This window comes from Medicago sativa, chromosome 7 (genome assembly GCF_051527215.1).
Source record: "Medicago sativa cultivar Bolivia chromosome 7, Bolivia_mono, whole genome shotgun sequence".
In the NCBI taxonomy this organism is placed as follows: domain Eukaryota; kingdom Viridiplantae; phylum Streptophyta; class Magnoliopsida; order Fabales; family Fabaceae; genus Medicago; species Medicago sativa.
Genome location: NC_140755.1, coordinates 9775016 through 9799937, shown reverse-complemented (window position 1 = coordinate 9799937; position 24922 = coordinate 9775016). Strand labels below are relative to the sequence as shown.

The 24922-nt window shown below is 32.6% G+C and overlaps 1 protein-coding gene and 1 long non-coding RNA gene across 2 annotated transcripts; one reads left to right on the top strand and one right to left on the bottom strand.

Moving 5' to 3' along the window:
* Nucleotides 1-17755: 17755 nt before the first annotated feature.
* On the bottom strand, nucleotides 17756-18556 carry LOC146904097 (uncharacterized). Its single transcript, XR_015017849.1, has 3 exons — nucleotides 18391-18556; nucleotides 18142-18231; nucleotides 17756-18050 (listed from the first exon to the last, which is right to left on the bottom strand). It is a non-coding gene; the product is annotated as an uncharacterized LOC146904097 (long non-coding RNA).
* A 733-nt stretch (nucleotides 18557-19289) lies between these two features.
* LOC146904096 (uncharacterized) lies at nucleotides 19290-24922 on the top strand. Its single transcript, XM_085723823.1, has 2 exons — nucleotides 19290-23722; nucleotides 23792-24922. Exons 1-2 carry the CDS (start codon nucleotides 23489-23491, stop codon nucleotides 24659-24661), a joined length of 1104 nt encoding a protein of 367 aa, XP_085579949.1. The 5' UTR covers nucleotides 19290-23488; the 3' UTR covers nucleotides 24662-24922.

The window sequence follows — 24922 nt, the reverse complement described above, 5'->3', positions numbered from 1 at the left end:
AAGAATAAAAAGCAACCAATCACAATGCACTATTTGTCACAATTCAAGGAGGTGTGGCTGAAAATTAGGAAATGGACAAATAAATCATGCAATTAAAACTTGTCACATGTGTCTTGAAAAATTCTTGATGCTATTTTTCTAGATAAATAGCATTTTCCATAAAATAAATTGGAACATAACTACCCTACACTGTTTTTATTCAAAATAAAAAAATAAAAAACTACTCTACACTTTTTTAATGATAATAACTACTCTATCTACACTGTAGCTGCTACGAAAACCTACAAACAATATTGCCTAAAAATATATGGAAAATACTAGGTGGATACTTTTTAACAAATCAAATATAATAAAATTATGTTGTATTTATCATGGTTAGTGTCGCTCATTTGACAAGAACATTGTGTTATGAGTAATGATATTTTGACATCCATTTATTGACAATTTTGTTGACAACCTTGTTTTTCTCACTTCTTATTGGTCAAAAACAATGGAGAGAGAAAAAGGAAGAGAGAGAATAACAACATCATGTGAGTATGAGAGAGAAAGTTGTCCAAAAGTTGTCAAAAATTGGTTGTCAAAATATCATTTCTCTTGTGTTATATATACAAGAGGAAGTGTTCGAACCTTAGATTTATCAATTATTTATCTTAAGAGATGAACTTTTAACCACCAGTATATGATAAAAAAAGGGTCATGTTAACCGGTGTCTCCTGGGCACCGGTTAAGCATACCATAAAACGGAATTATTGCCATAAAAGAAAACTGTTTTTGACTTTATTATAAATTAATTACACAATTTCAATGCATTAAATACTATAAAATTATATTAAAAATTATATTAAAATTTATAGCATTAACTATTTATAGCATTTCCTTAAAAAAAATTATATTAAAATTTTTGTAGTCAATGTTTTAAGTGTTAAAAATGTCTTTTTCCATGTAATTTTTTTTTCCTAGTTTTTCAATAGCAACCTCAAGACAATAGTTGATCTCCTCTCTCTCCAACAAGCCGACCCTAGTTTTTACTCTCTAGGTTTTCTCTTTCAGTTTCTTCATTGAGGGGTGGTTTTGGGTCAATTTTTGACCTGAAATCACCCCTCTTCATCTTTTTGTTCGTCGTCTTGTGCGGCGTTGTTTGATTTTCTGTCTTGGTGCGGTGTTCATTTGATTCATATTGAAAGATCGATTTATTCAATCAAATATTTGGACGTCAACGTTGCAGATCCGGAGACATGGGTAATCCGGTCACTTTAATTTTATCATATAATTTTGTAGGCATTTTGCTGTTATATGCTATTAACTTGGATGCTGTGAGTTTGTTCGCAGATTCATCCTTTACGTTTTTAGCAGTGTTGAATGATGTACTCTATCAATTTCGATTTGAATGAATGAATATCGTTTTTTTGTTTTTGTCAAAAAAAACCTCAAGACAATAGTTAGGTATGACCGAAATAAAATTGCAATCGATCTATCTTATATTAATAGTGGTTATTATCGTCTACTTATAATAAAATAAACTTCATGGCTTTTTTTAAAATAAATGTATTTTATGGTTAAATATGTTTTTGATCTCAATATAATTGAATTTTTTCGACTTTAGTCGTTTCTTTAAAAAATGTTTTTAACATTACATTTTTAAGTGTTACTAACATTTTTTTTTTTTTTACAAATAGGTGATACTAACATTGTTCCTTCCAACTATTTGCATATTAAGCAGACGGAAGATTGACGTGGCAAATTCTATTAATTAGTTATTTTCTTTTGTAAACCAGAACACCGCAACATGGGTCAATGGATTTAATATAATCCGACGCATTACGGATCTGATCCGATGGAGTGCCTGGTTAAAACATAAGGAAACTAATTTTAAAGCTTTTTTTTTTGTCCTTAAAAAAAAAAGCATTTTTTTTTAAGAATAATTTTAAAGCATTTGTAATCAAGATTAACTCTAAAGTGAGATAACACAAAAGCATACTCTCTAGTCACTATTATAAGCAAAAATTTACTTTTTAGGTTCATTGAATAAATGATGTATATGTTCTATATTAATGGCCACATACATCACTTATTCAATGAACCTAAAAAGTAGTTTTTTTGCTTATAATAGTGACCGGAGGGAGTAATTATTATGTGGGTAGACTTAAAGTCACATCTTACGAGTCATGGATAAAAGGTTATGAAATTTTCACATATGTTATACTCCTTTCAATTAGTGGCGGAGCTTTCATGGGCTAGGGTGGGCCGTAACGATCATAGGTCTATTTTTCGAGATTTTATACAATTTTGTGTCGGTTTTAGGTTTTGGCTGATCCAAATTCATGCAAATTGGAGTAGTGGTCCACCCAAATAATTTAAATAATTCAATTATAGGTCTATTTTGCGAGACTTTAAACAATTTTTCAACAGTTATAGTTTTCTGCGCTTTTAAATATGGCATACATGATTTTTGTGATGTTTATACTCGACATGTTAGCGAATGCTTATAGACCTTCAAATTTGCATGGGTTTCAAATCTCCCATATATTGTTCTGTCAACTGAAAATTATCTCAGTTAACCGTTGTAATGTAAAAAAAAAAGTTTCATAATTTATATTAGTCGTTAAATATGTAATTATTTAAGAATCCACCTAATTTTTTAGTCAAACTCCGTCATTTCAACTTTGTACATAATGCTTATTACAACTTTAATTTGTGTTTATGTATTATAATTAATTTTGGTGGCCCACTCAAGCTTTTTTTTAGCTCCGCCACTGCTTCCAATCATATTTATAAGCAAAAAAACAATTTTTTAGGTACATAAATAACTAATGTGCGTGATCACATTTATATGTCGGATACATTAGTTATTCATTGTACTTAAAAAGTTGTTTTTTCCTTATAAATATGAGCGGAGGAAGTGTATTAAAACTAATGACTAAATTGATTGATACTCCATGGTAATACTATATAGTATGTATATAAGTGTTATAAGTTATTCTCATAGTGATAATGATGTATATCACCATCTACCCTGAAACAACTATGGACCTTAGATATGGACTCAAGTAGTTTGTTGTTGTTGTTCAAATATTGTCTATTACTGGATGACTATAAAGTCGGATGATGAGTACTGCACAAATTATGTTGAGGAACTTAAGTGATCTAGATGAGATTTGTCCCTCCTACATAATAGAATTAGTATCATTGGGCTCTTTGATTAAGTATTATTTTAAAGTGTGTGGTCACACCAAGATGAGTTAATATGAGATATTAAACTAATTGAAATAAGCATACTCGTTTAATTTATCAAGGAATATTATAATTCGACCATACAAGGATGACACATATTATACCTTCGGTTCAATTTAGATATAAGGTGAAAATTGTAATTATACACACAATCACTGTCACAAAAAGGTTACGTCATATTACAAGACATTCTCGTAACTTGAATAGCGGTGGTGTGTTGCTAAATATCACTTAGTGTTTATAATATTAAATAAATAATTTAATATTATTGTCAATGTTATGAGAATCTACATAATCACACACATAAGTATAGATGAACGGGAGAATAAATAAATGGATGAGATTGATTTATAATTTGGTGCATTGTAAGGTATGGTACGCTTAAGTGAAAAACACAGTGCACCGTAAGGTACGATGGGAGGCTCTGTTTGTGTAGACTGAGTAGAGGTGTTGCAGATTGTTCAGTGTTCATGATTGCTCTCTAAGTTCGACTACAAAGGTTATGCGCTTCAAGAGGTAATCATTTGATCCCTAATCATGAACATTCGTAAGGTTACACCGAAAGGGAAATATCAATGGTTTATCCCCTGCGTTTAATCTCATTTTTGCGATATTGATTGATATACCCTATCAATTTGAATGAATGAATATCATTTTTAAAAAAAAAAAAAATCTTATGCTAGTGGGATAAGAGACAAGCATTTATGAAAGGAATGGGGAAAATTGTTAAGTTAAAGTATTAGTTGTGGAAAACTAAAAATAGAACGGATAAAGGGGGAAATAAAGTCAAACTTCAACAAATTTTAAAAAATTAAACTCAATTTATTTTACATTATTATATATATATATATATATATATATATATATATATATATATAAGCATTGCAAAATGTTAGAGCATTGATATATACTCCCTCTGTCCCCGAGAACTTAGCTCAGTTGGTAAAGACAATGAATAATATATGCAAGGTCTGGGGTTCGAACATCTCTGGGGTTCGAACCCCGGACACGACCAAAAAAAATTTACTCCCTCTCTTCTGAAATATACGCATTAATTGACTAAAAATTTGTCCTTAAAAATTTACTCTTTTTCAAATTATTGGATAAATTTATTGCCTCTTTTTCAAATAAATCCCTAATGAATACCATTAAGTGCATTGTAATATGAAATGTCATAATTTATTACACATACTCCCTCCATCCCAAATTAAAAGTAAACAAAATTCATTTTCATCATCCCAAATGATAAGTAAAAACGACCAACTTTTATCCTATTTAATTATGTTGTTTTAAATGGTAATATTTTCCAAAGTGAAATTACATGCAAATTGCATTCCATTTGCTCTTCATTCAATTTTCTGCATTATCGATAAACAAACAAAGTTGTTTTTACATCTCCCGTAAAATTTATTTTAAAGAGAACACCAAAAGTTTTTACCTAAAATTATTATGTTTTAGTTTTTCTTAATAAATGTGAATTGGATTTTTTTTTTCATATTAACTTGGGATGGAGGAAGTACATATATAATTGGAATTTTAGATACACTCATACATAAAATAGACACATTAACTACAATATCTTTTTTTTAAGTCTTTTTTTTATAAATATCAATTTTACTTGATAAAAGTTAAAAAGACAATATGTAATTATATTAAGGGACATAGGGAGTAAATAATTAGAAGAAAACGAATAGATGTCCCTTAACAATTAAAAACTATCTTATAATTAGGAATAAAACAAAAAAATCTCATAATTATGAACAACCGAAGAAATGGAAGAAACATAAACTTTAAAATTTCAAAATTTACCAAGCTTAGTACATGACTCCGGTTGGTGCTACACTAGTTAACCTAGGAACGTTAGAAAAAGTAGTATCGTCATGACACATTAAATCAATGAATATTTATGAAATAAATTGTTTGATTTCTTAAAAGATAAATTCCATTCAAAGACGAAGGGGGGATTATAGGAAACTCTAATCGCCGTTAGTCATCTGAATCTCAAAACCTAATCTCGCATTGGACATGACAATTAAAATCTTGCAATTCTAATCATCTTTTATTTATGTTTTCGTTTAAAATAAGTTTTTTCTAATTATAGAGTTGAACGAGAATCCCTGTGGAGAACGATACAACTTACTACTTTACTACTTATTGCGATTTGGTACACTTGTCAATTTCATCCATCATTTCTTATTGGATCGAACTAGTGCAATGTGAATTAAACAAATGAAAGTTCCACATTGGATGGATCACACTCATTAATAGTATTTATATAGTGGAAGTGTACCTCTAAATGTGTATGTGTATTGGTGCACAATCTAAAATATTTTGATACTTGATCTAAAATATTTTTAGTACTCATTCATAGATATTCTGGTACTAAATATGAAATATTTTGGTACCCATTTGAGATATTTTTGTACTTAAGAAGAGATATTTTGGTACTAGATTTGATATGTGAATTACCTGATCAAAAAGTTTCTCACATAGTTGTAAATTTTCTCTACAAATACAGAGCTCACATAGTTCATTCCACACACCAAAAAAGACTTTTGAGTAGTCAATCCTTTTTCTTCGCTTCTCCCTTTGGCTTGTGTTAACAAGCTCTTCTTCTATTCATCTCCTTTTTCCGTCCCTTTTAAATTAAGAGTGTTCTTAAGACTATAGACTTTTTCTAGTTATAATGTCGCTTTGTAATTAAGAATGATTTTAAGAGCATAGTCTATTTGACAATTTACGTCTCTTTAGAATAAAGAGCATTTTTAAGATCATAGTCCCTTTTGAGTTATAATGTCCCTTCAAAATTAAGAATCATATTAAGCATATATTCTCCCTTGATTTTTGGAGAAGTTAAAGGTTATAATGGTGGCAGCATCGTATTTGAGTGGTTGTAGTACCATATTGATTTTTGGAGATGTTAAAAGTTAGATTGATGATAACACCATATTTGAGTGGTCAAAATATCATAGTAACGTGGTCATAATACCATGATTGATAGTTTAGTATTAAATTAAGAGTGGTTTTAATACTGGATTGAAGGTGTGATTCTTGAACGATTAACTACAATGCAATAATTAATCGCACAACTATAACTGAGTTTTTTTTTTTTTTAATCTTGTAGGCTGCGTGTTTGATCGTTTATCTTATCTAATTTTTGGATAGTGCCACGGAACGTCATAAAAAGAATAATCTAATAACAATTTGGAAATCCAAAATAAACAGAAAGATATGTACAGTATTTAAGGCCATTTCAGTAAAAAAATCGATAAGTTAAAATTTTGAAAATAATGCGATGGAGAATAATATAGTAATTAAAATCATATACTAATGAGAATCGTATATTTAAGGAAGAAGTGTTGAGGAGAATTTTTCTTAAAAAAAAGAAATATTTTACAGGGAATTCAATTTTGAATCTTAATTGATATGATCTTTAGTTAGACTTCTGAACCTCAAATTACGAAGGTCATCTTCTCTTAAAAATTAGAGGTTAAAAATCAAAAATAAAAAAGATTGTAGTATATGACCTACCTACTTTAAAAATCAGTTTTTGACTTTGAATAGAAAGTATACTGATTTAAACAATATAGAAAATATAAAATTTAAAATCAGAAAGATAAGGAAAAATTATTCTTTAGATAAATCTATTCTATAAAATAATTGCAATTTTCCTTTTTTATGAGCAATACTTTAAGGTGTACACTTAAAGGTGAGGCAAATAGAAAACAATTTGATTCAGCTAAAAGCTTTAGGCATTCTTACTGTTTTCTCAAAGCTGTGGGTATGGGCCACTTGATAACCATAATAGATCAAGTTTCAACTTGTATTATACCAAGTTTCAACAAAGATATATGCATTAGGGATCATGTTAATGTCATATGCAATCCACATGCAACTAAATTGTCATAATATAAAAAATTGGGTGGTGGGCTCTTCCGGCGGTGCATCGTTTGCTTTCATGAGAATTCACAACATAAGATATTTTATACTCGTCACTTGATCCTTTTTATTATGAGTGTGTTGCAATATTAAGAAAAAATGTACTTTAAATTAGTTTTAGATTAACGTCTAATAAGAATGAAGTATTTAGTAGTTCTTTTTAGAAAATAGTTATAAAATTGGACTTAGATGACAATACTATTGATTCTTACTAAATAATACTGTAAAAGTATTTTACACCGTCCGTTTTCTTTCCATTTTAATATTTTAACATTTCCGTTTGTTGTCTGTTTGCCTTTCATTTTATATTTTATATAAATTACAATTTTTTTGGTAGTGATATAAATTACAATTTATATATATATATATATATATATATATATATATATATATATATATATATATATATATATATAGGGGTTTGCTAGAACACACCCACTAGTTTTCATGTGGGAGTGTTTTAGCAAGTAAATAACTAAAAAGTGGTTAAATACACCCTAAGGTGTATGTTACTATAACACACCTTCTAACAAAAACAAGTGGGTGTGTTCTAGCAAATCCTATAGGCATTTGCTAGAACACACCCACTAGTTTTTATGTGGGAGTGTTTTAGCAAGTAAATAACTAAAAAGTGGTTAATTACACCCTAAGGTGTAGCTTTGCTAAAACACTCCCACATAAAAACTAGTGGGTGTGTTCTAGCAAACCCCATATATATATATATATATATATATATATATATATATATATATATATATATATATGAGTTTTGCTAGATGTCACCCATGAAGGTATCTTTTAGCAATCCACACCTCAAGGTATGATTTCCACTTTTTAGTTATAACTTTGCTAAAAGACACCTTCATAAAAATTAGTTGGTGTCTTTTAACAAATATTCATAGAATAACTTGCTAAAAGACACCTTCATAAAAGGTGTCTTCTAGCAATATATATATATATATATATATATATATATATATATATATATATATATATATATATGGGTTATGTTACAAGCCACCCTTTGGTGGTGTCTTTTATCAAGTCACACCTTAAGGTGTGATTTTCACTTTTTAGTTATAACTTTGCTAAAAGACACCTTCATAAAAGTAAGTTGGTGTCTTTTCGCAAATGCCCATAGAGTAACTTGATAAAAGACACCTTCACAAAAGGTGTCTTCTATCATAACCCTATATATATATATATCAAGCTGGATACTTTTTATTTTTTTATTTATAATTTCAGACAATTACTTCATGAATATATTTTTCCTCCTTTCACGAATACTTTTACTTTTTTTTGTCTACAGACCTCATTCTAGGAAAGTATCAGATTGAAGTATGTTTCTCTTCAAAGTCTCAGGATCGATTATCTTCAGTCTAAATTTAGGTGGACTATTTAGCTTCTAAAAAAAAAGTTGAGCGGATTCAATTAAGCAGATTGATTTGGAAGGAGAGGCTTTTGTGTTTACATATAAGGATTTGACATCTAAGGGGGAGGCTTTCTTGGAGGTCTAGAACCTTCTAAAGTTCAAGGACTCACTGACTTTTTATAAATCCGGAATGCAATGACTTAGAGAAGGAGATATGAACAGGAGGGTATTTTCATGCTTAATCACAACTAAGAGGAAGCATATCCCAACCTTAAAAGTTCAAAATCATTGGGTGAAAAATATTATTAAGGTTATACTAGACGACCAACTACATTTTGGATCACTTCGTTGAGCCCTTATGGGATGACCTAGTTCAAATGGTAGTGGTACAATGTGATGGGAACAAGAGTCTGAGACCTGATGATTTTAATTTTTTTTCTTCTCATTAACAATTCAAGCCTCCTATAAAGCTTCTCTTCTTATTTCACTGTCCACATCCCTAAACAAGAGTCACCACTTTAGGTATGTGATTTCAGTTTTATCTCCTTGATTGGTTGTTTGTATAAGTCAATGGCCAAAGTTCTTATGGGAAGGATCTCATATTAAAGTCATGTCTCCATTTACTTTTATGAGATTAATTCTTAGGTAGCACATCGTTGCTCAACCTGGTCGATATAGCCTTCCTTACAAGGATCTCATATTGAAGGTACATTAGATAGAGTTGTGAAGGTGATTCGTGATGGTTTTTGCATTTCCTTTTGGTATGATGTATGGATGGGGAATAGGATTGAAAACGACTCGAGTCGAACTCGGTTCTAGTTTGACATAAATAAACTTTTTTCAGCTTGAGTTTGACTTGCTTAAAGTTCACGAACAGTTTGATTTGGATCGTTAGGTTCAGTTGGTTTGCTCGTATCACATAATGCAAAAGACAATTTATTTGTAAAAAAAAATGCATTGCACATTTTTTCTTAATAATGTAACACAATCATTTTTATGTACATTTAGCGCATGAAACTCTTACAGCTTGGTAACCTAAGGTGAAAAGGTTATCGTAGGTTGATCGTTGAGTCATGACAAAAGAGTGGAAATTTGGGCACCATCTGAAGTAATTCCCTTTTATTGGCAAGTACTTTTAGATAAGGCTCCAACATACTCGGTAAAATCTTCTTTCTTTAGGTTATTTTTGATGTTGAACGTGCAAATTGTGTCTTGTCCAGCATTTTTCAAGAGTCATCGCGTTATCTTTTTGTAAATTGTAACTTCTTGCTTCAAGTGTGATATAAAGTCTTCGATTGGTTTTGATGAGATTTGGTTATGTCGTCTAACTTTTTTTTTGTTTATTCTCAATTTGTTACTCCTTTTGATGTAGTTCCTAACTTCGAAACCATTTGACTTTGGTTTGATACTCTATTGTGTGGTTTATTTTGAAGTCGAAGAATGAAGTTATCTTCTCAAATAAGGTTGTTAATGTTGAACAATTTGTAGATTGATTGTATTAAGTCTCTTCCTAGAAGTTGTTTTTGGTTAAGTTCTCTTCGTCACATTGCTTAGCTATTCACTCGATCGCAGAGCTACGTTAGGGCATATAGGTGGGCTATGACCTATCCCGCAAAAAAAATTATAGTGGAAATTACTAAAGTGTCTCTTGCTTTAAAATATAAGTCTTGTTAACCAGTGTCTCCGGGGCACTAGTTAAGGTGCTAAGAGTAGAAAGAGAAGTCAAATTTTGCATTAAAAAAAAAACTTTTTTAACTTTCAAAAAGTAGAATAAACAATTTCCAAGACAAATTTTCTTTTTATAATTCGTTAACAAGTTTCCCTTAAAATATTTACATTATGGTCCACCCTTTTCTCCCTCTCAATATGTGTTACAGTCACAAGATATTTAAACTAAATAGAACCTGATCATGAACAATTACAATTAATTTAGAAAGAAAAAAAAAACTTCAAATAATGATACATTTGAAAATGGGTTACTTGTTAACATATAAATAAAATGGGTTACTTTTTTTTTGTAGTGGCCGGGATTTGAACCCCGAACCTTGCATATTTTATGCATTGTCCAAACCAATTGAGCTAAACTCACGAGGACAAAAATGGGTTACTTGTTAACATACATTCTTGTTGATTGCTGCTACTAAGATTTTTTTTTCTATATTATTGTTCATTGCATGACAGTTTTTAAATGATATCATGACAACTTATAATTAAAGAAAAATTAGTTCAAGTATCAGCTTTGAGTCTATGAGCTTTTTTGTTATAGATTTGAAAAAAAATGTTTTTTTTTCTTTGTATTTCTAGAAATGATTTTTATGAAAATTTACTCTAAATAATAAAAATAAGTTGAAACTCATTTCTTATAAATTAAAAGAGTATTTTGGAATCCATTAACATAAACATTCATTGTTAGAGATTTAACATTATGATAATCACTCCTTCAAAAAAAAAACATTATAATAATCATATTTTTTTCAAAAAAAAAAAATCTCTAAAAATGATTTTTATGAGAAGCTATTCAAAATAATTTCTCATTTTAAGCATTTTTTGAAACTTTATTATGCAAAAATAGTCGTACCAAAAGGATGAAATAGTTTTTTTTTGAAGGAAAAGGATGAAATAGTTAAATAAACTTTTTATGATACACTATTCAAATTAATTTCTCATTTGAATCTTTTATAATGAATTATAACAAAAAACGATACACTATAAAACTCATTTGACAAAAAACAATAAAAGTTTTGTTTAAAATGACTTGTTTTTGAAATAATTATTTTTGTGTTTTACTCAATTTCTTTTTTGGCTCTGTCACTATCTACAACTACAAGGGTGGATAGTGGAATCTTTCATGTGTGGTTATATCGTCTTTTGGTTTGGTTGCTTGTGTTTTCTTTTGACTTCTATGCGTTTGATTTATTAAACACTGTGTATTTGACAAAATAATACAAGATAAAATAGTAGAATATAAATCAAAATAACACATAACAAATTTTTATGATATTGATTATACGATTTTTTATAGACAAAACACTAATTTTGTATTTTAGATAACATATACGTGGGACAAAAAGTTATGTCGTAGTTTAATGAGAGACATATTTTTTTATCATGTCCCTTGCCTTCAATTTATACGGTCTAAAAACATTTTTACAAATCAAACACCGTACCACACCCTTAATTTTAGTTTTGTAAATTCGACATAAAAAAAGCAGCAAATCCTGTTCAATAATTTTTTTTCATTTACATGAAATTAAAATCAATTATCTTACCATTAATTTGGACCAGTTACCAACGTCGGTGGTAGAACTAAGTACAACATTCATAAAATTTGTCCACATAAATTTGGTATTACTCCTATCACGTGTAGAGTTCCATAATATTCATTCTTTAGTAACAGTTTTTAGGCAAGTGTGTTAGTGTTGTGCTAATTGCAAACCCATGCATTGAATGTGTTGGATGTCCCATACGGAAAAAAGGACTTTGTAATGTACTACTAGTAATAAAAATCAGATTTAAATCATAAATAACTTAAGCAAGATTTTATATTTGAGCAATGAGAATCGAAAAATGTAGTTAATTAAGTTTTGCAATAAAGATTAATCATTAGAAAAATTGATGGATACTTCAATAACAGTAAAAAAAAATACTATAATAAAAATAATTCATACAATTATTAAAATAGAAAAAGACATTCTAAACTACTGTAGAAAAATTCTCAAGAAATCCAATATTTAATGAGGGAGATAATGTAAAAGCTAAATGCAATCCAGTTGCAGGACTCATGTTCTTGCATGTGGGATGCTTCAACATTCACATGGGAGACCCAATTTATGTCTTTTTCAAGGATAATGATTGAGATCAAAATATCACTACTTTTTCCGATTTGGATCGGAGAGTAATGATGATAGGTATTCACAATATTCTGTACTTGTTATTATACGTTGTGAAATCAAATAATATACTACCTCCGTTCCTTTTTAATTGTCACTTTTTGATGCAATAAACTTTACTTTTACTATAATGACCTTATTCATTTAACATCCCATTTCATATATTTCTCTCTCCGCAATAAATAACTAAGGATAATATTGGTAAAACAACATTTAATGTTGCATTGAACTTTGAAAGTGACAGTTAAATAGGAACAAAAAAATTCTTCAAAAGTGACACTTAAAAAGGAACGGAGGGAGTAATTAAATTCAAATTATTTTTATTAAATTTTAATATTTTAAAATATATTTAATTAATGTTTTTATAAACTATTATTTTTGTATAAAAACTGAACCGATCTGGACCAAGAGTAGGGTTGAGAATAGGCCAGGCCGGCCTACAGGGGCCGGCCTGACCTGTTTAAGCCTGACCTGTTTATATCAGAATAAAAATCAAGAAAAAAACTTAAATTATCAACTATTTAAATAGGCTTTGAGATCTTATAGTGAAATAGGCTTTTAAGCCTAATAGCAATAAATATGTCTTACAATGAAATAGACTTTAAGGCCAATTTGACTTATTTAAAAGTAAACAAAATTGAATATTTAATGACTTTAATATGAAGTAGACCTGTAAATAGGCTTGTAGGCCAGGCCAAACTTTTAAATAGGTCAGGTCAGGCAAAAAAAAAACAGGTTTATGAAAGGGCATAGGCTGACAAAATATTTCGTAGGCCAGACTCAGGTCTATCAAAATCTAGTCTGGCCTGACATATTACCATCCTTAACCAAGAGTAAGGCTGTGAATTGTTATGGTATGTGTAATAAGTCCAACGTTCGAGCTAATAAGCGAAAGATAAGTGATTGAAGGCTTTTACACAAATAAGAAAATATATAAAACAAAAAGAAAAAGTTACAAAGATCGGGAGACATTAGACCTGACTAAGGAATAACCAAAACGGGAATATATCGTGATAAAACAGTCCAAATGGATCAACGCTAATCTATTATAGCAAAAATTCACTAATCACAAGCGCAACCTAATGAACCCAACCAGGTTACAAAAAAAAAAATATGAAGAGTGAACATCTTCAGAGAGCAATTAGAGTTTATATATGGAGAATGGATCGACCACCAACACGGTAACAAAATCCAAGTGACAATAGCTCCCTGAAAAATAGCAAGCATAAGATGCCCTTTCGAGCAAAACAACGCGTAAGAACTTAGATCGAGGGACGAGTCCAATACGTCAGCAATCAGACCCTTTCAGGTTAAACGAGCCAGGCCCTTACGGGTTTTTGAATCACATAACAAACCCTTTTGCGTTTATGAAACAATCTACTGCAAAAAGGTCAAATCCAATCCCTCCAAATCTAGGAACAACAACAAAACAACAAACCTACAACAAAAACAAAACACAACACATAACAATAACAACAACAAAAAAAGCAGCTTCCAAGAACAACGGCGGGGTGGCAGCGAAACAACGGCCATGAAATCTGCAAATCTCAACAGATCTTATAGAAACCAAAAAATAGAGGTCTTGCAAGGTGAAGATGAGAGAAGCCAAAACAGAGTTGCTGAAAGCACCACCTGTAATCAACGACAACCCACCACTGAGAAATCCACAAACCACTGAAGACATCTTGAAGGCAAGGCGGAACGGCGGTGCCGCCACCGACCACCTAAACAAATCTCAACCACGGGCGAGACCCACGAACAATAACTCATGAGCACACAACAACTCTCCGACCCTAAACTAGAACATATCTGAGGGTCAACGAAAATAAGGAGATCACCGGACGGGAAGAGGAACACCGATGGTGCTGAGAATGAATATTGTCACACCACTACTTGCGAAGGCTGTTGGAACAAAATGTGTTCAACAATACCACTTTAAGTTTTGATGATAACAAGGTATTAAAAATGTCAATTGGATATGCTAATATTTGTTCAAGTGTGCAGGACCATAGAAAAAAATTTAAATCAAATATAGGTTCTTAGAGAAAAAAAAATGAGAGCAATGAAATTTACAAAAAAGAAGCTTGTTGCAAGAAAACATCTGAAGAAAAGAGCATCTGAAGATCATTAGAAGCTGACGTCATCAGAAGCTGAAGATGATCAGAAGCTGTATATCAGAAGCTGAAGATCATCAGAAGCTGTCTACCAGAAGCTGACGTCATCAGAAACTGAAGGTCATCAGAAGTTGAAGTTCATCAGAGGCTGAAGACTGGAATCTTCAATTTGTTAGAAGTTGTTATTCTGAAGGCTTATGATTGCAGAAGGAATGAAAGCCTGGAGCAACGGCTAATTCAGAGGAATTTGAAGGCATTAGATGCTTATCCACTGAAGAGCGCTTGAAAAGGACAAAATTACAATTGTACAACCACTGCTCCATTCTTCATGTCTGCAATAGTACAAGAATACAACTGCACCTATGCTCTCTATTATCTATACATGGAATGGATTTGAAATTATTCCTTCATAGGACAATAACCAAATCAAGCAACATATCATTGGTGATTTGATCAAGCTTCACGACTCTTTTGATGTGCTGGAGATTTCCAACGTATCTTGCATACCTCTATATAAAGGAGTGAAGACCTGAAGATTGGCAAGACTCTTACAACAATTTTACAAATGTCAAACCTCTGCTGAAATTGTTTCACATCATAGTTCACTTAGAAATTCTTTAACAACTTTCATATCTTAGAAATTTTAGAGTCTTAAGAGTCTTATCTGATTTGTATTGTAAACACGTCGACGTTCTAACAGGAACGGGGTGGTTCTTGATATATTGGAAAGGATTATTATCTTGTTTTCATGTTGTTCCAGGGTGCTATTTCTTTTGGGATGGTATAGGAGGCCGGATCCTATATTGCACCATATGGACCCGTGGTCACTTCAATGGGCCTTGACTGGTGGGCCTTCCTACCTTAAAATTTAGAAAATTGCTTTTTTGACATTCAAAACGTCATATTGACACATGGAAATGACATTTTTACCCCCGACAGTAGTTAACTACCGTTAGATTTATCCGACAGCAGTTAACTACCGTTTCAAGTATACAGCAAAAAAAATTGCTCCAGCGGTAGTTAACAACCATTAAAGTCTCCTACCACTTTCAAAACTTCAACGAGAGAGAAAGAGAAAGGTGATTGATTCTGTCTTGGATCCACTCCAAGAATCTGCTAAAGACAGCGTTAGACTAGTAATGCGTTGCCACACTCTTGATTGGAAAGAACTCTCCAAATTGCGGTTTGTATTGCAATTGATTTTGTTGAATCTGGTTAAATGAGGAAAACTACAGATGGCCTCAGGAATTCAACTTGTTACTATAAAATTCAGTTAACAACATCGTTGCATCAAGATGTGGTTAGATTTTGACAAATTGTTGAAGGACGAAAGAGTTTACACAAAAAAAACTACCATCAAAGGCTTCTATCATTTTGGTCGATGTTTGACATATTGGCTCATGAATTCTTTGATGTTTTTAGCTACTGATATCAACCTTTAAAAAGTCTAGAATTGATGATACGACATTTTTGGTCCAATTTTAAGTGTTTTTCGTTGAAGGCAAGTGTTTTAAGGTGCCTGTAAGTTGTTTGATATAATGTCTCAACCATGTGTTGAATTGTAATGACAAACGAACAACACTACATTAGTGCGGGACTGTGTTTTGGTGCAGAAAGAATTTTAAGATATCATGCTCCACGGTAGTTAACTACCGCTGGAGCAATTTTTTTTTTTGTGCCGAATACTTGGAACGGTAGTTAACTACCGTCGGATAAATCAAGCGGTAGTTAACTACCGTTGGGGGTAAAAACGTCATTTTCATGTGTCAATATGACGTTTTAAATGTCAGAAAAGCAATCTTCTAAATTTAATGGACTTTGCTATTGGACAACCCGACAAATGATTAATGTAATATCCCGCTCTTTTATGTTGCGATGTAATACCTGTTAACGATAAAAAATGCGCGCGTTTAAGATTAGGGGAAATTTTGGAATTTGAGCATGAGGAGTATTTAAGGACTTTAGGTCCCAAAATACTCATTTGTTCCAAACTTCTTATCTCTAGGTTTTGAAGAAAATATTTGCTCTCTTCCCTTTCTAGACAAATCGGTTCCCATCGCTCCCAAATCCATCTTCTACTAGTGTTATCTTCTTCAAGCAAGCATCTATGTGAGGAATGAGTAATTCTTGATGGAAAACAACTAAGAGAACTTGTTGCAAGCTTCCTCAATTTGATCTTTACGTATCTAGGGTTTTGGTATAAGCTTAGAATACTTGAGTTTCACTTCAGTTCTTGCAAGGTGAGTTCTTAGATAGTTAACCCTCCTTTTGTTTGAGATTTCTTAGAATTTATGCTAGATTTAAATGTTATGCTTTTGATACCCTAAAGCCAAATCTTGATGATTACTTGCTAATATTGCCATGGAATATGTTTATTATTGTATATATATGTTGCTGGTTGTTTTGGTGCATTGCAGGATCAATTTGGATGAGTTTTGGGTCAAAAATTGCAAATTTTACACCACAGACCCGAAGAAACTCGCTATTAGCGAAATAATTTTGCTAATAGCGAAATTCCCAGGATGCTACCCAGAAAAAGTCACTACTAGCGAATGTCTCTGACATGGCCAACATGATTTTGGCCTGTTGGCCCATTCTAGGGTCGGTGGTGCATTCCAAAGCCTTTCTTTCATCGTTTTATAACTTTATAACCTCAAAACTACATCTAGGCAATGCACATAACATCAATTGATTCTTGAAATGAAAATCATGGCAATCTTAGCTTAATTACCAAGAACGGCTTATGTCGTTAAGGGACAAATATAGTAGATTATTTGAATTGTCGACACTGAAGGAGGTGTCAGTGTCTACGATGTGCAATTTAGGGTGGGGGACAGATGGTGGGGTTTGGCTTTGGAGACGTAGGTTGTTTGCTTGGAGGAGGAGTTGGTAGGGGAGCTTAGGCTTTTACTTGAAAATGTTAATTTGCAGGTTACTAGGAATGATAGATGGTTGTGGAGGTTGGATTAGGGATGTCAATGGGTACCCGCGGGTACGGGTAGTATGATATCCGTCCCCGCCCCGTTGGATAAATATGCTACCCGTACCCGTCCCCATACCCGTACAGGTATCTCTATACGGGTAATCCACGGGTATTTAGATACCCACGGATATCCGCGGGTACCCATGAATTTTTGAATTTTTTTTTCAGAAAAATTCAACTTTTAATTACCTACAAAATTCAACTTTAAAGATCCATACATAAAATATTCTATTGAAATTTCATAATCCATATTATAAACCAACAAAAAAAGGATTCTTACATGATCACAAGCAAATTCATCATACCATAATAGATAAATTCATCATACCATAATAGATATGATTCTTACATAATCCATGAAAATTCTTGAAGTAGAATAAAAGATAAAAACATCCAAAATCCAAAAAACATCCAAAAAACATAAAAATCTCCAAATAAAAGCTAGAGAAGCCTAAAATCCAAATTAGCACCCATAATTCCTTATATGCTTTCCAAGCTCCAATAACTTCACTTCCCACTTCCTGAAATAAGTGCATAAAACCTCCAAATAAAAATCCAAATAAATCGACATAACAATGAAATTTGAAATAAAATCTTATATCATTCACTAACATTGTCATTCACCGGTTATGTCAATGTCACCATCCATATCTTCCAGGATTGAGTTAATTTCAATGTTCTCAAACTTTGATTTTGTAGAACCTATAAAAGAAAAAGAAAAAGTCAAATAATAATCTGTGTCAATTAACAAATAAACTATATAAGCATGAAATTAAGAAAAATGGAAGAATAACTAGTTAACTCAGTCCCTTAGAATTAACATTGATAAAAAAAAAATAAACTTGTTATAGAATTGATTACCTTTCACATCACTCCATAGCCAATCTTGGACACACATCAATGCTTCTAAAGTATCTGAACTCAATTTACTACGATGAGGAGTAAGAATCCGACCACTAGTGCTAAATGAAGACTCTGAAGCAACAGTTGAAATAGGAATTGCTAAGAAATCTCTTGCAATCTTTTGCATGACTGGATATTTTAATCCATTTGCCTTCCACCAACCTAAGATGTCAAAATTTTCATCATCCGGTAACCTTTTCTCCTCTATGTATAGGTCAAATTCTGACCTACTAGATGCAACACTTGGTTTTGCACTAACATGTTTGGCAAAATTAGCCTTCCAAGCTTCTTTTTTCCCAACAGCAATCACTTCTGATAAATTTTGATTTTGACTTGAAGATGAAGAAGCAATCTCCTTCTCCTTCTGCTTCTCCTTCATTTTTGAATCATACTCAGTTACCATATCTCTGAAAAAAGATTTAATCTTCTCAATTTCACGGTCAGATCCATCTCCATAAATTTGTGGATGTCATACCCCAAATTTTGACCACTTTGCTCTGTTTTTACCTATTTTTTTCCGTATTTTAAAACGGCTCAATTTCTCTTCTTTTCGCTTTAACGAGTTAAAACCTTTCTCAGTCGTTGTTTAATCATTCAAAGTCTGTGATCTTGCAAGTAAAATTTTGTCCAGTTGAAATTGCTTTATTTGTCTTTTCAGACATTTTAAATTTTTACGCGTGCTTGTAAAATATTTAAAGTCTTTTATTCATTTCTCTTTATAAATAAACATTTTTAGGTAATCTCCTTTTTGTCCGCATGATTAAACCGTTTAAAAAGTTTTGTTCGTGTTTTAAAACACCGCAAGTTTTAGTCGTCTCAGTCGAGATTTCGACAGCTTTAAATTTTATTACTTTTTTTTTATTATTACTTTTATCTTATTTTACAACTCTATTTTCTTTTATTTCATTTTAATGTCATTTTTATTTTTTTATCAACAATTTGTTTTGTCTTAAGTCCACTTGTTACATTGTTATTAGTCCAAAGAGCATCTAAAGCATTTTCTTTCTCTCCAAGTTTCATTAAGGGTAGTTTAGTCTTTAGTCTATTCATCCTTTTTTTTAACCTAGTTTTGGCTATAAATAGTCTCCCAATCATTGGTGAAAGGGGGCTGCACAGAAATAAACGCTGACATATTCAGCAGTTGCCCAAAACCCACAGAAACAGATTCCAAAATTGACAGTGATAATTTTTGGATCAAACCCTCTTTCTTCACCAAAATACTCAAAAACACCAAGAATAATGTGAACACAAAAATTCTCCAGCAACGTTCTTTTTCTCATCACCACTCAAATTCATCTCACGTTCATATAATCAAACACCATTTTCCATTATAATCATCAACGCCAACATTCCTTCATTTTTTTTTAATCACATATATCGTCCTCTTTCAATCAGCACAAAAACATAACCATTCGAAATTTCCAATAACCACAACACTGATTCATGTGATAAAACCACAACCACTTAAATTTTCGAACTCAAACATTCATACAAGAGCAGATCCAGAACCGGTTTTGAAAACAGAGGAAATGGAAGTTAAGATCGCGAAGAGACAAGATAAAGGGGAATTGGATCGGACTCATTAGCTAGCAGATCCGGAGTTGAGCAAAAGTGAACTTGAAGTTTTCCTATCTTCATAGATTTCTCCGATTTAAAACCGAGGTAAATCTTCTTTCCTTGCAAGTTCATATGCGAATCTGTTTAAGTTTTGCTTGCTACATGAAGTTTATTTTCGATTAGAAATCCCTAGATCTCCTTCTTGCTTTGCTTCGTTTTAAAAAACTAATGGTGGATCCGGATAGAGGAGAAAGAGATGGACGTTTTGATATAATTTTTTCTTCAAATTTCCGGTGCGGTGGCGCCACCGTGAAGGCAGCCGGACCACCGTGCCGGAGAGAATTCCGACCATCTCTGTTCATCTCTTCCGATCTGAACTTAAGAGAGAAGAAGATCTTTGTTTTTCTTAAAAATATTATCCGTAAAAAGGAAAGGAAACTATGGAGCTCCTGTTTTTATACTCTTGATTGAACCGGTTCGGTTAAACCGATGCAAGTCCTGAACCGGTCCAGCTTAATTGACCCGCTCCAGTTTCCTTTGCTCCAAGCCCATCTGTTTGGCCTGTTTTGCTTGCTGTCTGTTTGTATTGTTTGCTACTGCACCCCTGTTCCTGCTACTTGTACCCTTCTGTGTTATTCGCTGCACTTTTTTCCAGCATATATAGTAAATCATAGAATTCATGCATTTTCCTTTTTTAAGCTTCATATGTTTGTTAAAACGTTTTAATCATTGTAATTTGCATTTTCGTTTGGTTTCTAACACTTTAAAATTTTCTTCCATGAGTTTTTCTTCTTTAAAAAAAAATAAATATACTTAAACATCATGCTTTTTTTAATACGGTTTAGCGACTTGAAACTTTATCTTCATGCATATTCCTAACACTTTCATATCATGTTTTTACATATAATTAGTCTTTTGCATACAAGGCCTTTATGCCTCTTTGTGTCTATTTCATTCTAAGTGCCGTAACACTTCATTCCATGCACATTCTTAATAACTTCATATCATGTTTTTTTATGCATAGTTAACTTTTACACACAAGGCCTTCATGCCTCTTTTGATTTATGATCTAATAGTCTGCTGCATCTTTCTTTTTGCATCATCTATAATATTGCATTATACATCTTGTAGTTAATTTTGGCCTAATGTTTGTTTTAAAAACTTGTTTTCCACGTTTTTTTTTTCTCTATACACCTAATATCATGCATTTTTACTTCTTTAGTGTATTGGGCTCAAAAATCATTTAATGCATCATAAATCTTTTACTCTATAACATCTTGTGTTAATCTTGCTTTAATATTTCAATAATCATTTCATGCCTTTCCTTGATATCTCAACATTATGCATTATTGTCAATTTATATGTTGGTTTTACAATCATTTTATGCATCTTTTGGTTGTGGTTTCATCAAACATTCTTACAACCTAGCTTTAAAATTCAACTCTTATTTCATGCATTTCAAATGTCTTTTTTTACTCCATGATATCCCTTGTTAATTTTTGCTTTAGTATTTCAATTTATATTTCATGCATTGCTTTAAAATTTTGACATCATGCATTCTATTATGTCATACCCCTAAGCTTTCTTATTATCTTGCTTGCTTTAATTCTAGTATAAGCCCTTGTATTTTTCTTCTTCTTGCAATTTATTTAAATTCCATGATATTTAGTGTGTATAACTAGGAAATGGATGTATATTTTTTACCATTGGTTTGTAGCTTGGCAAAGAGGCCATAGAATGTATCTAGGAATTTTTGTAATAATGTAGGTAACACAAGCACCGACACTTGCACCGACACTTATCGCTTTACGCTCGCTTTATTTTTCACGTCATTACGCTAGCTTTACCGTTAGTTTAAAAAACCCTTTTTATCTCAAAAATCAAATAAGCAAAAGTCAAATTATTTTCTTAATAAGCCTTGGATCCAAATCCAAGAGATTTTTCCTTTATTTTCTTAATCAAATTCCTAATTGAACTTTAATTAAACTTAGACTAAATTTCTCAAATAAAATGAAACAACCTCACTTCTATTTTATTCTTCTATACCTTGAGGTCTCGCAACCCTTCTCAAAATCATTTTCAAAATCAAACTAAAATCAACCTAACCCACAAAAATGTTTTTATAAGAGCGAACTACGACGGTTTTGATCCCTTTAAAGGGTACGTAGGCAGAGGCTTTAATCCTTTCAAATCGATCAAATAAAAATAACCAAAACTCCAACTTCTCCTCCCTCCATTCTTTCATTTCAACTATATAACAATAAATTTTCAAATAAAAATAAAGTTAGAAAGAGGTTCTCACGGAGTACCGTGAACGACGCGGGTGCCTAACACCTTCCCGAATCGTAACCGACCCCGGATCCAAAAAGGGTTTTTCAATCTCTTTTTCCCTTCCCAAGAATAAAATCGAGCAGGTCCGGTAGATTGAAGGTTCAAGTCCAATCAATGGCTTGACACCCGAAAATCTTGGTCTACAAAAATGGCGACTTCACTGGGGATCCTACGCGGGTTTAGCCCACCTTTCTTTCTTTATGCTTTATCATTTGTATATACTTTGTAATTATTTTTAACGTGAGTGGTGAGACAAAGTCCTATACCCGGACTTGAGTGAAACATAGGATATAGGACGGGATAAAATCATAGTGACATACCAAGAGCATTCTTGACCCATGTTTACAAGTGATAATCCCACTCGGCGGAGGCCTCACGGAAGGTAGTAGTCTTGTTAACATGAGCATTCGTGTTGGCGTTATTACTTTCAATGTGAGTGTCCGGTGAAGCCGTGGACCTTAGTAAACCCTTAACCCCACTTGGCCTTTCTAGGACGTAGTGCGGAGACTGAACCAAGAGCATTCTTGACTTTAGTTGTCACGCGATACTACACTCAAACTAGACTTCCTTATGGATGATATTGGACTAGGAGCATTCCTACGCACCGATAAATTCATAAGGGTAGTTGTAATTTGGGAACTTGGTAGAACCCTTGTTACATGTGCAATTGAAACCATAGTCCTTACCAAATGGCGTTGTTGTCCCTAAACTCCAACATTGTATACCTTAAACCTCATCATGTTTTCATTGCATAATCATGCATACATGCTTTCATCCATAAACCTTTTTCTCATCCATAAAAAAATATATTGAAGGATTTAACCAAGCTTTTTGTAAACATCAAAGGAATGGGCCTTGTAAGAATGAACACCAAGCAATACAATTTCAAAAATCTCAACTAAGCTTTTGCTTTTGTTAAGAACTTCTTCCTTGGGTTCGTTCTTACCTTTTGAAAAGGAAACCTATTGCAATATCTTTACAAATCTTCAAATGCAACCATGTTCATCTGCCATGTTTACAATTTACCTTGATAAATCCTTCGATAACAAAAATATTGTACATTTTTGCATAAACATATCATGCATCATTTTTGCATTCATAGTTTCTAGTCTGTGTCTTATCATGTGTCTTTCTCTACAAAAGGTCAATCCATGAGTAAAGTGGTCCGATGTCTTCATCCAAGTTCGGCTCGTACATGCAAACACTCATGCAAACACAAAAGATGGATCAGCTTGAGCAAGAGGTCCATGAGCTTCGTGGAGAGGTAACAACGCTTCGGGCTGAGGTAGAGAGGTTAACTAGCCTAGTATCTTCATTGATGGTTGCAAAGGATTCACCGCTTGTTCAGCAAAGGTCTCATCCATTATGTCAGCCAATGTGCATGAAACGACCTCGACAACAGGTTCCTCAACAGCCTCAATCGTTTACTACTCAGAATCAGGATCCTCAGCCATTTACTTCCCAAAATTAGGCTCCTCAGCAGCTTATCCCTCAAAGTCAGGCTCCTCAGCAGCTTATTCTTCAAAATCAGGCTCGGAAAGCATCACAGTTTGACCCAATTCCTATCAAATATGCAACTTTGCTTCCTATCTTGCTTAAGAAGAGACTTGTTCAAACCAGGCCACCTCCTTGGGTGCCGAATCCGCTGCCATCTTCGTATCGCCCTGACCTCAAATGTGATTTCCATCAAGGGGCACCAGGCCATGACGCCGAGCAATGTTACGCTTTGAAGGAAGAAGTTCAAAAGTTGATTGGAAATAACACTGAGTTCTTCGAAGACCCGGATATAAAGGTGCTACTTCAGCAACAACATCTGGCTTCTCACTCTGTTGCCGCTATCAAGCCCATAAATACTGTTCAAAATCCGGGTTATCAGCCCCAATTTCAACCAAGTCAACAACATCTGGCTCCTCACTCTGTTGCCGCTGTTAGGCCCATCAATGCTGTTCAAAATCCGGGTTATCAGCCCCAATTTCAACAATGTCAACAACAGTATTTAATTTCTCACTCTGTTGCTGCTATTAAGCCCATCACCAATACTGTTCAAAATCCGGTTTATCATCCTCAGTTTCAGCAATATCAACAACAGACTTCAAGGAAACAGGTCGATCCCATTCCCATGAAGTATGCAGAGTTGTTTCCAAAGTTGCTTGAAAGGAATTTGGTCTATACCAAGGCACCTCTTCCAGTGCCAGCAAAATTGACGTCCCGGTACAGGCCCGACCACTTTTGTGCTTTCCATCAAGGGGCACCAGGTCATGATATTGAGCACTGTTGTGCATTGCAGAAGATAGTTCAGAAGTTGATCCAGAAAAATCTCATACCTTTTGAAGAGTTTTGAATTTGAAGGTGCAAGTTAATCTGTTATCGGATCGTGGAGCCTGGTGTTGGTACATGGAATGTTTAGCTGCATTTGGGTCTTTGTTGATGTTTATTTCTACTACTCATCTGTTTAATTAATATGTTTGTTTGTTGCTTTATGTTTTTCAAAAAAAAAATCCTTTCGTCCCACCCGAGACGGAAGTGAACTTATTTAGGGCTTTTTGCTTTATGTATTTTCATCATTAATTAAAAGGTCGCTTTGATCCCGACTTTGTTTTTA